Raw genomic sequence first — 16,881 nt, forward strand, 5'->3', positions numbered from 1 at the left:
GCCAAAGCCCAGAGACTTGACAGTAAAAATTGTATTTTTAGCTTTGTTAAAATAACCAAAAATGTTTTTATAGGCCACTCAAATGCACATTTTGATCCTTTTTATCTTTTGCTGTACCTGCCAGTTAGATAAATTTCTTTTTATACCAGGCCCCCACCCTAGCACCCTAGATGGACTCATGCCTGCACTTCTGAAAAAGCAAGTTTCTTTCTATATAATGCACTCTGGTGCCACAGCTAAGTTTAAAAATTAGCCTGGCCTGTTCTCAGCCCTTCCTTGCCTTTGCTCACTATAGTTTACTTCTCTGAAGCCAGTTATTTAGAGAAGAAAATAATCCTGGAAATTAATGAATCGGCTTCTGACCACAGAAGAGAACAGGCTCATCAGCCTCAAATGTGTTGCCCTGAAGCTTGCAGACTCCTTTGTGACTGACTTTGAACTGACTTCCAAGGGTCAGAGGTGAGGGGTCATGGTTAATCTGTTTGTACCCTGCCTCTGTATGAACATATAAATGTCATGATTTCAAAACTATAATGATTTTTTTAATGTTAATATATATAAATTTTAGAACAAAGACTATATATTAATAAAACCTTTAGGCTTTTCTAAATAAATGTTGTTAAAATGAAAGAACAGATCTCCAAATCTTCAGAGCTGAGTATCATGCTATTATTTTCAAACTCTTTTTTATGATTCAGACCTAATGCTAGTGAGCATCTCAGTAAGTTATGGGCTACTAAATTTTGATATAGGACATTATTTCATAAATCACATTTATAATAATCTTTTATGTACTATAAATAGTAAATAACTTATATGCTTCTGTCCAAATCTGTGTTATCATAGGTTTATTTTTCCTTTGGGAAGTGGAAATGGGTAGGGCTCTCCTAAGTGCACTAAAGTTAGGCAAGCTTGAGTGTCACTGATAAATTAGGAAGGAAAAATTAGTCTCATTCTGGATTTCTAGGGTTTGTGTCTACTTTTCTCTCTGTCCTTATCTTTTTGTCACTTGTCCTTCAGAGTTTTATCTGTTCTGAATTACTCTCCAAAAAACCTTTTTGGTCATATAGGTCTCTAAGCATTAGTTAGAATCATACAGCTAGTGAGAAGGTTAAGGTACAGATTGGGGACAGGAAGGCACAAGAATCTGCTGGAATAGTGTGCTTCCTGGTCTTTTGGGGTCAGCAAGCCTTTTGAAAATTTAATGAAAGCTTTGAACTCTCCTCAGGAAAAATATACAAAACCCACATACAAATTGTGGGAGTTTCATAGAACCCCACGATCTATAACAATAAACAGTGGACTGTTAGCTAGATGCCTTAGGTTCTGCAACTTGGATGAGTTGATAAATTCTTCTAGGCTTCTGTTTACTCATCTGTACAATAGGTATCACAGCTCTTATCCCGTTGTCATAGGGATATTAGGAGAAAACATGAACATTTTCATGGAAATGCTTGGAAGTTAATGTGCCATGGATCAAACCCTCTTAACAACAAAATGGAAAAAAAATGTGCATTTTTTTGTTGAATTGAAATTTTGTTTAAAGTAGATGTTTCCCTACCTGGTGTTAGGAATCTTTTTTTATTATATACAGATGATTGCATAAGCATAGTATTTTACTATAACAAGATTTTGTATGCATGTGTATGTGTCAATAAATGATAGCACTGTATTTTCTGCTGCTTTGGTTTACTGTATTAATGGTTATAAGTTATTGAAGCATGTCTTCTGGGTATAGATGATTAGGACTCTTGAGTAGAAAATATTTAGAGGAAACTTTTTTTGTATTTTGAATGAATGCTTATGCTTGCTATGGAGTTGATGCGATGTACAAGTAAAGATAATTAGTTGGTTTTAGGAAAGCTCTCAGAAGCAGTTTGTCTAAATGATGGTGATCTTTTAAAATCACATTAAGATAAATCCAGAGCATCAAAGTGAATATTACACTGCAGATTGTACATATTGGGATCTTTGTGGACTGTATAAAGTAGAAAGAAAGAGAAAGAGGGTCTCTATAACATCTTTTCTCAGTGGATTTTGTGATTTGTTTTTTTAACTTGACTAAAAGCACTATTATTGGGACTATACCTAGCCTTGGAGGTAATGCACAGAGATTTCTGCAGTGTTATTTCAGTATTGACATGAACTATTATCAGTGCATTGGGCTGATGTAATTTCTTTAAATTTTTCTAACATTTTAAGCTTTAAAAAGTCAAGTTCCTGTTTCTAGTGCAAACTGAACTATACTTAATTTCCCCAGGGTCTGTATTTCCATTTGTAGTATGAAAGTGTTATATTCTAAGTGAAGATTATTAAGGGAGTTTTCTATAACTTCCACAATGTGGTTGGTTCCCACCCTATTTCTCAACAGAATATCCATAAGCTATTGTATGTTGAATTAACTTTTCTTTTTTTAACTAAATGATATTCATTTGAAGTTTACTGTGGTGAGAGTTTTAAAATGTTAGTATCCTTGCTATTTTAGGACGCACATTCACAGGGTGAGGTGGTATCATGCTTGGAGAAAGGCCTGGTGAAGGAAGCAGAAGAAAAAGATCCCAAGATTCAAGTCTCTGAACTCTGCAAGAAAGCCATTCTCCGGGTGGCTGAACTGTCCTCAGATGACTTTCACTTAGACCGGCATTTATATTTTGCCTGCCGAGATGATCGGGAGCGTTTTTGTGAAAATGTGAGTCAGCTCAGAAACTGTTCTTCTTTGCTTCCTTTTCTTCTTAAAATTTTTTTTTATAGTTGATTCCAAAATTAAACCAACACAACCCCTTCACAGTTAGAAAAGCCACTGAAATGAAAGGTGGAGTTGGTCCCAGGATAACAGAAAACGATGCTGGCTGCTCAACTTTGTTGTAATATTTAGTTAACACTTGGCTTCAGACAATCTCCATACGTTGTTTTTTCTATTTTATCTCACTTCCCAATTTCAATTCTTGGAAGTCTATTTTATCTATAGGAATCCTAGTTTACCCAGGAATCTCATGCACATCTATTCCATGGCTAAAACTTGGCCATATTACATATTTATATTTATGTAGTTTTGAAGGGGGAGGGTATAGCTCAAGTGGTAGAGCTCATGCTTAGCATGCACAAGGTCCTGGGTTCAATCACCAGCACTGCCTCTATAAATAAACAAACAAACAAATAAACCTAATTATCCCCCCAAAAAACTAATAAAAATTAAATTTAAAAAATAAAAATATATTTATGTAGTTTTGGCTAAGACGAAGGAAACAGTACGTTTCTAGCTTTTAAAACCAAATCCTTGATTACTACCTGCAGACCCTATAAAACAACTTTCTAACAGTTTTATAGACAGAAACAGTCTCCATCTTTACCACAAAGGACTGAGAGGGCCTTGTATACACACACTCCCACTCTGCCTGCTGTTTTGAATTAACAGCTTTAACCATCAGAGCCACTGATCAGAGCCAATGCTAAGGTTTTATTGACTCTCGCATAAATTGTAAGAGGAGACTCACTGACACTTCTGTTGGTTTACTGATTAACAGCTTATCTGGGAACATATGACAGTAGCCAGACATCATGGGAAATTTATTTTCATCTTTACTGTGGTCGCTATTTTCTTTCAAAGGCTACTAAATTTTCTAAACAGCTGATTCACCTGTTCAAAGGTAGTCACCATTTTAATAACTTAACAGAAAGTTCTATATAAGATAAAGCCCAGCATGACTACTTAGCTTGTGATGATGATGATGTTCTGTCTTACAGACACAAGCTGGTGAAGGTAGAGTATATAAGTGCCTCTTTAACCATAAATTTGAAGAATCCATGAGTGAAAAAGTAAGTATTACTTTGAAGCAAGCCAACATTTTATTCATTTTCTTAACAGCTTTCTCAAATCCTCTCAAACAGTATTTTTATAAACCAAAATATAAAATACTGAAAAAGCTTATCCTTTTCAGAGATAAGATACTTGGCTTTTAGTAGAAAACCAAATCATATTTCACTTAAGCAAAAAAAGGGGGGGGGCAGCTTTTCATGATATCTGGACATTGGGTAGCCAGTTGAGAATCAATTGGGGGAGTAAAATTGGAAAGTTTTATATCAGAATTACACTGAAACTATCCCTATACATTCAGAAAGTTTAGACTAACCAAACCAATGTGCTACATAGGTAGTGATTTAATTTTTCAGCAGCTGTTACAGTAAGTATTCTTATTACTGTTAGTCCTCTATCCCTGGATGAATGCAAGAATCTTTTATGACTTTCAAAAGTAATTGTTTTTGGCTTTGCTATCCTGTTTTTTACTTTCCTGTGCAGTTGAAGAAATATTTTTCATTTTAGTTTCTTGTATCATTTACTATTGAATAATTATATTTTAAAAGTATAGATAGAATGGAGCTTCTTTCAATAATTATATTTAAAAGGTATAAAATGTCAGTTGCCACCTTCATTCTGGTGAAATTTACTTTAAGGATATTGTTGAAGAGGAAAAGAATACTTTGTCGAGTTAATGTACTAGGATCTTCCAAATATGTATGTGTTTTGGAGAGTTGCTATTGCTGTAACAATTAGCAATTCACCATAAAATTCCAGAGTTTCCCACCCATTTACCCGTGCTTCCTGTCACATTAGTTTAGCACACTTGTGCTCAATTTTAACCAAACTTAAAGACAGACATTTTGGTAACAACTGCAGTTGTGGACCGTACTTGGCCATGAGCCTCTGCTTGTCTTATAGGTACCTGTGAACAGCTGAGCCACCTGAGCAATCTTACAGCTCTCTTTCTGCACTCTTTCCTCAGTGTCGAGAAGCACTAACAACCCGCCAAAAACTGATAGCCCAGGATTATAAAGTCAGTTATTCATTGGCCAAATCCTGTAAGAGTGACTTGAAGAAATACCGGTGCAATGTGGAAAACCTTCCCCGGTCTCGGGAAGCCAGACTCTCCTACCTTCTGATGTGTCTGGAGTCAGCTGTGCATAGAGGTAAGAATTAATTTCTTTTTATCCTTTTCATTCTTTTTTTGGATAGTTTCCTCCTTTGTTGGCTTTTTTGAGTACATCTGTACCTTGTGACTCAGGAGCCTTTCCTTGTAAACAGAACTTTAGAATGAAGGCTTGGTATCCCTAAGCTTTGTTGAAGGCCCTTCCTCTTAGCTCAGTAGTCCTCAATTTTGTTTTTCTTTACATCTCAGCTTTTTTTTTTAAGTATATTTCTCAAGTCCAAATTTTAATTTTTAAAATGCACATTGCACAGAAATGTTAAGGAGAGTCAGGGCAGCATAATGATTTGGCACATGAGCTTTGGGTCAAAGCTTTGGCTCTATGACTAGACTAACTGGCTGGGTGACCATTGTTGATGTTTCTTAATCTCTCCAAACCTCATTTTCCTTATTTATAAAACAAAAATATATTACCTACGTTGAGTTCTTGCGAGGATTGAATGAGGTTATTTGACATGGCACTTAGCATACAATAAATGATAGATACTGTTATTATTCTAACAGTGATGATATCAAGAAATTAAACAGTAGAAGAAGAAAGGATTACTTCATAAGGTCAGACTTATAGTCTGTTCAGTTCAACAGTCAGTCTCTGACAAAGGAACCGAGAAGGACGTATAGAAGGTCAGGGCTGTCTTTCTCAATATTCACTGTAGGCTGTAAAAATGAAATTCCTAGCTGTTGAATAAATAGTTCTGGGGCAATTGGCCAGTGATTAAAAAATTAAGTGGAAAAAAATCAGTTGTTAAAACTCAGAAATTTTTGGTGAATTTTTTTTTTCATATTTGGATAGTGAAAGACTCCTAAGCCTGAAAGAAGTGGAATAGCAACCAGAGACAATGCATGGTCTTGGGTTGAATACCAAACAAAAGGCACTTTAGAGGCAGTTGGAGAATTTTGATTATGGCCTGGGTGTTTCATGAAATTTTCCTGAAGTGGAAAGGTGGAGATTGTTGACTAGTAAAACCATATTATAAAACAGTATGCATAATATCTAATTTTGATATTTAAAAATAGAGAGTTAATCTCCTTAAACTATAAATTAATAAACACAAAAAGACTTTGTGAATAAATGGCCAAAGGATATGAACAGATAGTTCAGGAAAGTTAAACTATTGCTAACTAAAGAGACTTAACCATACTGAAGGTTGGCAAGGATGTGGAGTAACTGGAACTATATACTACTGATGGGAATTTTAAATGGTACAGCCACTTTGGAAAATAGTTTGTCAGATTCTTAAAAAGTTAAGCATAAATCTACCTTATGACCCAGACATGTAACTCCTAGGTATTTTTATTTTATTTAAGATATGTGAAAGTATATGTCCATATAAACTCTTGTGCATGAATGCTCATAACAGCTTTATTTGTAGTGGCCCAAAACTGGAAATAACCCATATGTCCATCAGTGGTTGAAGGGATAAACAAATTGTAGTATAGCCATGGGATGAAATAATATTATTTAGCAATGAAAAGGAATGTGCTGTGTGATGCATGAATGAATCTCAAAATAGTTATGCTGAGAGAAGTCAGAAAAAGAGTTCATACCATATGATTCCATTTATTTAAACTTCTGAAAAATGCAAACTAGTAAACCAATCTGTAGTCACAGAAAGCAGATCAGTGTTTCACTGGGGGTGGGTGGGTAGGATAGAGTCTAAAAGAAGGGAGAGATTCTAAAGGAGCATGAGGAACCTTTTGGGATTGATGGATTGTTCAGTATCTTGATTGTGGTGATGGTTTCACTGATGCGTACATTTTGTCAGACTCATCCAATGGTATGTTTTAAAAGTGTAATTTATTATATGTCAGTTATTCCTTAGTAAAGCCGTTTTTAAAATTTCATAAGTTTTCCCAGTTGGCATTTACAGCTTAAGGAAGAGTGAAGAAGCTATAGTGAATATTTGAAGTGAGGTCTTTTCCACAAACTAAAGTGTGCAGACCAGTAGGGACTTTTCTGGCTTTCATTTCTACCCCAGTAGTTATCTTATTGATTAGACTTCCATTGGCGAAACATTTGTGTTATTAGTTCAGTAGTATAAAATCTGTATAAGGCAGAACACTGACAAGATAAGCCCCGGTCTTTGGAGTCTTAAACTTATTTTATGCTGATAAAACATTTGCTAAATTCTAAGCTTTTCAGTCTAGATAATAGTGTGAGTAGTATGTTATATTCTAAGGAAAAATGTGTACTTCTAATATGTGATGCTGTCTGATCCTGATGCTCACCATCCATTATGTTATGACTTAAATCCTAACTTAGGGCGACAAGTGAGCAGTGAGTGCCAGGGAGAGATGTTAGATTACCGACGCATGTTGATGGAAGACTTTTCTTTGAGCCCTGAGATCATCCTGAGCTGTCGGGGGGAGATTGAACACCATTGTTCTGGATTACATCGAAAAGGCCGAACCCTTCATTGTTTGATGAAAGTAGTTCGGGGGGAGAAAGGGAACCTTGGAATGAACTGCCAGCAAGCGGTAAGGAAAGATTTTCTCCTGCCATTTTTAATGTTATATTTTATCATCTAAGGAGCCTTTTCCTAACACTGTCCCAGCTTATTTTTCTGGAAAATTTATGACATCACAGTGAATCTTAGGTACTAAGAACTAGACATGGAATAGTGTATCTTCAAGCATATTATAGTAAGAATGTGGTATTTGCTGCAGAGCAGAGATTTGAGCTCATAATCAATAAAAAGAGCTATGCAGTGTACTTAAAGAAATAGATAAAATGCATTGTTTGCTGGAGTTTTTAAGGAAAAGGTAACTGGCTAGATTGGATTTACTAAACTCAGAATCAAGGCACATCAGGTTCTGGTCAATCACAAAAGGTCTTTCATCAAATGAGAATTTGCCTGTCTCACCTGTTTGAGTTGAACCTGAAAGAGAGCTGAAATGAGCTGGAATTTTCTGAGTCTCTTTTTTTATTACTGATGTGCAACATGGCATGAATTCCTGGCCTGAATGATCAAGAAAGCATGTCATTTTCAAAATCCCACCATCTTTCCTTGTTCGACTAGGACACCTATGCATGGAAAAGGTCTTTCTTTCTCTACCCGCAAACTCTACAGTCAGTTCTACAAAGATAGTTGGAAAAAAATAGCATGCTTCGCTGTAGAAGATCAAGTTATTCTTGATCTAGGGTTCACAAACAGTTGACTAACTATAGATCAGGTACATAATATAAATTAAACAAAGTATTACAGACACGTTGCATCTGTTTCATTACCATTGTCCATGTTTATTACTTTTTACCAAACAAGAGTCTTTGAACAATTTACAGTACCAAATGTACAGTACCAAATGTAACCCTGTGCAATGAATTCTGTAGTTTCCTATACTTTCCTTTAGGAAGTGCAAAAGATAAAGTTTAGCCTTATATCCTAAATTAAAAGGTTGAGGCTCTCTCCCAAGTGAAACTTTAGAAAACCACAAATCATTAGTCTTTTACTTTTGTTGTTGGCATTTTTATTAAAAACTGAATATTGAATTTTATTTTACTACTAATTTTGTAAAATCAGAATTTTACAGTCTGAAACACAAAATTTCCATAGAATTTTGATGTGGAATAAAATTTCATCTTAGCTTCTATTACTCACCCTGACCTGGAGGGGACAGTAACATATACATCCATAGTGGGAAAGATAGGCAAATGTATCCTCCTCTCCAGAATACCAAGCCTAGCTAGAAGGAGGGCTTCTGGACATAGTTCCTCAGGAGTGGTCCTTGCTGGTGATCGTCCTGGGCAACCTCCGTGACGGTGTGTGTGCCTGGGCCCCAGACCAAGAATAAATCAAGACAGTTCATCCTTAATGCAACATAGAAAGGGGACAGCAGTGGTCAGGGATAAACTTACATTTTTACTGAGGCTTCACGTTATTCTAAGGTGTACAGAAAAAAGAAAATAAATTGGTTTGACTTTACTTCAAGGCATCTAGTTTACCTCCTGGGCTTTTTGAAATTTAGCTTATTAAAAGAGATAGTGACTCAACTTGGGAGAGAAATAAGTACCGCCCACCTCATCTTTTGTACCCACAAGAAAAGTGCTTTCCACACCCAGTGGTTAGTCTCAAAAAGTGAAATATGTGGCTTTGCCCACATTAAGTTTAGCCAAGTGGGCAAAAAGCACTTCATTTTGGTTTTTTGTGAATCTGTGGTCTTTAGCCTTTGCTAACAAAAATTGAAGGAATAAATGATCCAAAGGGAGAAAGTTTTCCTTAGTCTTCTGCTTCATTATCCCTCTCCAGTCAAATGGAGGAATGTTTTGAAATAATTTATTTTTCAAAGTTTTCTTCCTTAATTCAGTAGACTTCTATACTTGTCTGTGGTTGACCATTAGTTTTTCTTATTCTCTGCTTGGTGATGCTTTGATTTAGTTCTCTCTCAACTAACAGTAAACTGTGAAGCACAAGAATAATTATTATCTTAATTAGTATATACTCTTCCAGATACACTCTGATCATGAACTTAAGTTCCCCTCAGTTATGGCTGAACAAGTCTGGGCCCAGTCTTTCCTTCACCAAAGAGACTGCCCAGTCTGTTCTCTAGACCAATCATTTCTTGATATTTCAAGCATCTTCTCAGGTTTTCCTAAGCAGTCAGGGGCAGGAATAAGATGTGTGATCATGAAGCAGTTCATGTTTAGTGTTTACTTCCCACACTGCTGTTATTGGATTCCAGAATGGCAGTGATCCCTTGAGCCGTTAGCCTCAAGAGTCTGTAAGGCATTCATTATCTTTTAGAACCGGCAGTCTGACATGCATGGAGAATTCTCAGAGTTTGCCTGTCAGTCGTGGATATTGAACTGATACAGTTATTGCAGAAACTTTCAGATTCCCATGATGCTTACAGTCCCTCAGAAAAAGATGTAAATATTTTGGTCTCTGTCAGCAAACGTCATAACTAAAAATGGTAGTCGTTTGAGAGTAGTAGTAATCTTCCTACTAACTAACCACAGCATTTTGTGGCTTCTCCAAATTGCCACCAAGAACTGGTGTAAGTAACTTTCATCCCAGAATATTGGAAGTCTTTCATACCTCTCTTAATTGTTGACTTCTTTTAGGATAGACAGAATTGGGGTTTTCTTTCTTCATTTCCTTTTGATCTTTGTTCTTGGATCAAGTATGTGTTGGGGTCAGTGCTTTCATATGAGCCCCTGTAGGATTGTAAGTCAAATGTATGAGGATCAGAGAAGGCTCTTGCAGAAGCTAAATCCATGGCACAAAATGGCTCCACTTCTCTAACTTGGAAAAAAAAGGAACCCAAACCAGAAGGACTATAGTTTTCAAACTTGCTTTCTGTTATTTAAGATTCTCACCCCAAAACACCATCTGCTACCCATCTGTAGTAATAATGATCTTTCACATCTGTAAAATGCTTTGCAGTTTACACAACCTTCTATATATTATTCTTCCTTATAATCCTCTGCAGTTAAAGAAACGAGCTTAGAGGTTAGTCAACTTGCCCATGTTCTCAAAGCTAATATCTGGCAGAGCCAGAACTATTAATAGAACTCAGGTTTTCTGATCCTTAATTTAGAGCTTTTTCTTCTATGCTCCAACTGCTTTCTCCTCAAAGACAGGAAGAATCTGAGGCATGGCTTTGGTGCTTTCACTTCATTCCATGACAAAGAGTGGACCAAGCAAAAGAAAACGTTAAAGAATATATTTTCATTTTCAGCTGCATAATAGCAAGTATTTTTCTGTATAGTTTAGTGAACAAGTTCTGGTTTATCTCTTGTTTATATGAAAGATAGCTGAGGAAAAATAGGAAATTATAAGTAGTATTATATTCTTGTTTTTGCTAATTTATGTTTTCTTTGCAACTGAAAACTCACATCTGTTTTTAATAAAGCAGAGTACACTTGTTTTATGCCAGTGTCTTTGCAGCAAAATTTAAATTCTAGGTTCTAAAGACCAAATTAGACCTCTAACTGGAAATGTGTCTTCCGTTTACTCTTCTGCATTCAATTCTGGCTTGGCTCTGGGTGTCAGATTTAGTAATTTGATTAACAAATGTAAGGGAAGAGGCACCTTTTATATTTTAAAGTCCTTTTGTTTTGCACATGTCCAGGGATGGTTTAGACAGGTAGGCAGGCAATCCCTACAATGACTTAAATAGAAAAACTTGCAATCCAAGTAGAGAAACCAGTTGGAAAGTGTTTGACAGAGCTGTTGAGCTTGACCAGTGACAATTGTAGTACCTTGTTAAGAGTATGTTATAATATATCAGACTGAGAACTGATTGAAAAGATGACCTTGCTCTTTCTATATGTGTAAGTGACTTACTTTCTTCCTTCTTAAATTTTTTTTAATCCAGCTTCAAACACTGATTCAAGAGACTGACCCTGGTGCAGATTACCGCATTGATAGAGCTTTGAATGAAGCTTGTGAATCTGTAATACAGACAGCCTGCAAACACATAAGATCCGGAGACCCAATGTAGGTTATCTTATTTGTGGTATTTATCCAAATTGTACTGTATTGGCAGTGCAGCACAGGGAGCATTTCCTCAAATGACTTTCAGATGGTTTAACAACTGAACTGAAATTTTGTTAAATAGGAACACTTCTCCTAGCTTTTGTTAAAGCTAGTATTGGGATTGAGACTTCATCTCTGCATCTCTGTGATGTAGAGAACCTAGACCCAGCATTGTTGACAGTGACTGAGCATAAACAGGCCTAGACATTAGGTCACTGAATAATTCCTCTTAACAGTCAAATAAAAATGAGAAAGAAATGCTCAGGATAAAGTTACACAAGCTTTGGTTCTATGCTTTTCATCCTGTTTGTATATTGATGCATATATATTGGCTATTTGATTATTAGAGAGTAACTAATTACAATTGAAATAAAACACAAGATGTGGTGGTTGGAGGAGGTAGTCACAAAATGAACTCTGAAGTTGCATCCAATATCAAGGAAAGCTATAAAATGCTATAGTAAAGCATTTGAGTCTCATGCATTGGTTTTATTCCATATGATGTGCAAACAGCTCTTAAAACTAGGTTGTGAGTAAGAACACATTCCCATTCTGCAGAAATCTCTATAGCCTGCATCTAGCAGTACCCAACTGAATAAAACAAATGCAGTCCATGCTTCTTATCATTCTACTGTGCATACTCTCCAGCTGTTTGTGCTGTGGTAGGGGATTTTAAAAAGGTGTTCTTCATTAAAGCTCTTTGTGTGATTGGAAGAGGTAGACAAACACTCTTAAGATTGATTAAGAATATTCACCAATATGAAACTGCGTCAACCATAAAGAGGACAGGGGAAAGGAGCTGCTACAGGTTAAATAGATTTAAGATTCTATAAATAAAATGCAGGGTGTGGGCCTTTTCTGGGTCCTGATTTGAACAAACATGTAAAAGGCATGAGATAATTGGGGTGGGGAATGAAAGCTGACAGGTTATTTCATGATGTTAAGGATTTTTAAATTAATTTCTTTGGTGGATAATAGTATAATGTTTTCATATTACAGAGAAACATGCTGAAGTATTCACAGATGAACTGTTAGGGTATCTGGGATTTGCTTCACAATATCAGCAAGGGGGTATAGGGTTGAAACAAATTTGGCCATAAGTTGATAAAGCTATTGGAAGGAAAGGTGGATATTATATGATTCTCTACTTTTGGATGTATTGGAAATTTTCATAATAAACAGTTAAATATAAAGCAGCTGCACAGCAATCTTATGCAAGCCGAGTCCTAAGTGCTGTGAAGTTGAAAGAAGATGTAATCACTGTTGAGTTAATTTGAGTGATTCTTAGGGAAGTAAATCCCTGATTGCCCTCAGAAAATAGCTCAATGGCTTTTTCTACAGACCAAAGAAATACTGGTGTGAGAGTTCTGAACTCTTCTTTATCTGGTTACAATTTCACCCCTGTGTCATGCCCAGGATCCTCTCGTGTCTGATGGAACATTTATACACAGAGAAAATGGTGGAAGATTGTGAACACCGTCTCTTAGAGCTGCAGTATTTCATCTCTCGTGATTGGAAGTGAGTATTTTGAAGTCAGAGTAAGTATAAGCCTTAGCCTGTTCTCCTGTATAGTAAGAATCCCTTGTGTTTTTAAAAAATAATCAGTAGGAATTTGTTTTTGTTGCATTCCAGGATAGCTGACACTCTAATCCCCAAAAAACCCCGTTTCTTGCTTTCAGAACAGTACCTAAAAGCAGAGACAGCTCCTGCAGGTCTGACCCCAAGTGTCCCCCTTCACTTCTACATTTAAAGTTAGTGTAAAATGTTTCTGATACTACAAACATCTGTCTGGAAAGAACTTGGGCACCTGTGGGGCAGCAGAAGCATCTTCAAATATGTCTCTAAGAAGATAATAGTACATTTTTATTTTATTGATTTGCACTGGGAAGGGGAGTTTGCTTTATCTCTTTAACTATTCAGAGTTATTGAATTTATTCTATCTTAAGAGGCTCTTATCAATAAGTAACGAGTTGATTCTCTTCTCTTCTCATCCTGTTAGCCAGAAATAGGGGGAGGCAGATGAAATAGAAGTCTCTTTGTTACAATCAGAATGGCTATAGTTTATTGGCTGCATTCCCTCCCTCTTTCCATGTCTCACTTTCCCTTCCCACTTCCGGATCAGGCTGTTCCTCCTGCCTCCCAAGTTCAGCTGCTTCCTGATTGAATTGTTTTAAGCCACTGTACTTTGGTCATTAACTTTTTCTGGTGACTAATACATGTTTACCCACATACGTTACTGGAAAGAGATTACTTGAAGATTTGGTGTGTTTCTATTTCTGTTCCCTCAAATTAGGTCTGGAAAGGACTTCAGAAAGCTGAACAGGAATTTCCCTGTGTTTATTCAGGCTATCTAAACCAAAATAATAAAAGAGTTGACTGAGTTTACTACATTAAAAAAAATATTTTTTCCTCTTCTATATTTCCTTCATCCATGATCAAAAAATGCTTCACAATCTGTAAAGCCACTTATTAAATTTTAGCCTTTTTCCTCCCATTGAATAGCCCTCCCCCAAAGTTGACATTATAATGTGGGCATAATTAAGCATCTGTTGGTCTGATTTGGAGATGCAGCAGGCTCATCACCTAATCCACTGTCTCCACAGTCAAAGTTAAATTGATAAGCATGTTTAGGTAAACTAAAAACATAACTGCCTTACCTTGCATGGGAAGAAGAGAAGGAACAGGTTTACCAGAAAGGAACTTGAGTAGGAGATTCCTCTATTCATTTTGTCTTTGATCTTATAGAATTTAGTCTATCAGGTAGGATTGAATTTTACTCACACTTAGAAAAAAATATTGAGTAAAAGTTGTAACTTGCCTGGTGATAGCTACAACCCTTGTTGTCTCATTTCAACCAGGGCATTTTAATACCAAATCTGTTACTGTAATGTTGTGTGTCTTACCTAGCCAAGATACCATCTTTGAGGTAGAACTTAAGTCTTCTGTATTAAGGTTTAACAGACTTCTACAGATTGACTACTGTGTGTTCATGAAGAACGAAAGTCAGGTATATACTTTTGCTTACCTGCTGTTTCCATTACTCTGGAGGTGACTGTCTGTGAGAGTACAAACAAGCACCTTGCAAAAACCCTTAGTATGTGTTGGAAGGAAAAGTGTAGTAAGAGTGCTCATTTTTTAACTCTTACCCTTACAGGCTAGACCCTGTCTTATACCGCAAATGCCAGGGAGATGCATCTCGTCTTTGCCACACCCATGGATGGAATGAAACCAGTGAACTCATGCCACCAGGAGCTGTGTTCTCTTGCTTATACAGACACGCCTACCGCACTGAGGAACAGGGCAGGAGGGTATGCACTCAATATTGACTTCATTTCTTCTTATTGTCATTTGTTTAGTTTGCTATAAATTGTGATTTCTGTCATCCTCGGAAAACTTTGCTAGTATATCTGGTGGGGAGGGGGTGGTGCACTACTAGAAATTTCTTCATTCATTCGCTTAACAAAGTGAGTCAGGGTACATTTCCACTTTTTCTTTAAATTACCAAAATCTAAATCACAAGTAGACAATTAAATTCTACTGCCCTAAGTTTATGTAACTTTAAAGATCCTTTAAGAAACTCTTAGCCAAGATATAAATGGTTTTCTCTGCCCTTGGCAGCAGAACCCATGTGCCTATATTGATTGGGGCCTCTCCAACAGTACACTAGGTGGAGCTGAAACCTCCACACCTCAGTCTCTTGGTATTTGTCTGCCCTGGTTGCCACCTCTTGTTGGGATATTTCTGTGTGCTAGGCTCTCAAGCAACATTTGCTGCCTTCTGGTGCCTCACTGACGTACTACTTACTGTCCAGGGTGGCCTTTTTAAACCTTCTGAGATAATCTGTTGCATTTCAGTCCTGCATTTGTTACAGAAAATAGAAGTGGTATTATTTCATATGCATGTTTACAAATACCCCTTTGGAGCTTAATGCAAAAGTCTGACTGTTTAGGAATCAGAATGAAAAGACTCAAACAGAAATAAATGTCATATACTTCAGTTTTTGCAGTCTTAACCAAGTTTTTATATTGCTATGTAAGAAAATATGGGAATTTGTTATAACTTTTTCTTCATTAAATGAGCCTGTCATTAATCAGAGGAACTCCTAAATCCTGGCATCTTGGTAGTCTCTATAGTAGGAGGTTCCTTGTCTTGTAAGTAAAGAAAGGGTTGGAATCTGGTGTTGTTAAAAATATGTTTCTGTTTAAAAATGTTTCTTCTAATCATTTTAGAAAGAAAAATTCGATTGCGTTTAGTACATTCACAAAGTTGTGCAACTGCCTCCTCTGCCCACTTCCAATATATTTCCTTGTCTCCAAAAGGAAACCCCCATGTCCATTAAGGGGTTACTCTCTACCCTCTCAGTCCCGCTTCCCCGCACCCCCTCAAGTTGTGTTGGTTCTTTTAGGAGAGACTGACTGTACCTGTCAGTGACAGCTTTCTTACAACTCTTCCAAAAATACTGGTTTTCATCTGTTTCACCATCTGCTAATTCTCACTAACTCATCTGAAAAAGTCTGGTTCTGACGTGTAGTAACTGTCCCCTGCTTGTTCTGAGTTTAGGTAAATTTGAGCTCAGTTCTCCTGACCCAAGTGTTTATTCTTGGACCCAGCATTCTATATGTTTATAGAGTAGTGGCAAATTAATTTTGCTAAACAAAAAACTTTACCTCATCTGAAAAATTCCAGTTCACTTTTTAAAAATTGAAGTATAGTTGATTTACAGTATTATATTAGTTTCAGAGGTACTTCAATCCTAGTTCACTTTTTATCAGGATACTCTGAGAAGAGGATATTGTTTCATATACTATATTAGAAAATGCTGAATGTGTAATCTCATTCCTAGAGATAAAGGTTTTTAGAAGCCTCCTAGAATATTTAACTTTTATTCTGGAAGTGATTCGAGGTATAAAGTTTGATTCAAATCCCTATAAAGTTACTTATTAGTTTCCTGACAGTAGATTTGCATTATCCTAGTGTCTTTTTGTTTTGGTTTTGGTACCTTTGAAGTATTTTGCTTGTTATTTCTCATGTAGCTCTCCCGGGAGTGTCGAGCTGAGGTCCAGAGGATCCTGCACCAGCGGGCCATGGATGTGAAACTGGATCCTGCCCTCCAAGATAAGTGCCTGATTGATCTGGGGAAGTGGTGCAGTGAGAAAACAGAGACTGGACAGGTAGGCAACAAAGCTGCCTGCTTATCTTATAGTAATAATAATGTTTATGAGTAACATTTTATGTAGACTATAAACACCGTAAAATCCATCTCCATTAAATGTTTACCTCGTGAACATGATTTGTTATATTATTCAATGTTTCCTCTATAAGAAATCCTGAGGAAGGTATTCTCTTCGGTCTCTATAATGGTACTTTTCCAAAGCAGTTAGTTTGTTTTTGTTATAGTTACGGTGTTTTGTAATTGATTC

At 36.5% G+C, this 16,881-nt stretch overlaps 1 protein-coding gene across 2 annotated transcripts in view; it reads left to right on the plus strand.

Moving 5' to 3' along the window:
• GLG1 (golgi glycoprotein 1) overlaps positions 1-16,881 on the plus strand; it is a 119,158-nt gene that overhangs the window by 80,141 nt on the left and 22,136 nt on the right. For both annotated transcript variants that reach the window (XM_074370439.1, XM_010968577.3), the window contains exons 5-12: positions 2,486-2,689; positions 3,745-3,816; positions 4,782-4,965; positions 7,246-7,460; positions 11,301-11,422; positions 12,878-12,979; positions 14,616-14,769; positions 16,495-16,632. In XM_074370439.1, coding sequence (XP_074226540.1) covers positions 2,486-2,689; positions 3,745-3,816; positions 4,782-4,965; positions 7,246-7,460; positions 11,301-11,422; positions 12,878-12,979; positions 14,616-14,769; positions 16,495-16,632 — 1,191 coding nt within the window. The remainder of the gene's footprint in view (positions 1-2,485; positions 2,690-3,744; positions 3,817-4,781; positions 4,966-7,245; positions 7,461-11,300; positions 11,423-12,877; positions 12,980-14,615; positions 14,770-16,494; positions 16,633-16,881) is intronic.

This window comes from Camelus bactrianus, chromosome 9 (assembly GCF_048773025.1).
Source record: "Camelus bactrianus isolate YW-2024 breed Bactrian camel chromosome 9, ASM4877302v1, whole genome shotgun sequence".
NCBI classification, from domain to species: Eukaryota; Metazoa; Chordata; class Mammalia; order Artiodactyla; family Camelidae; genus Camelus; species Camelus bactrianus.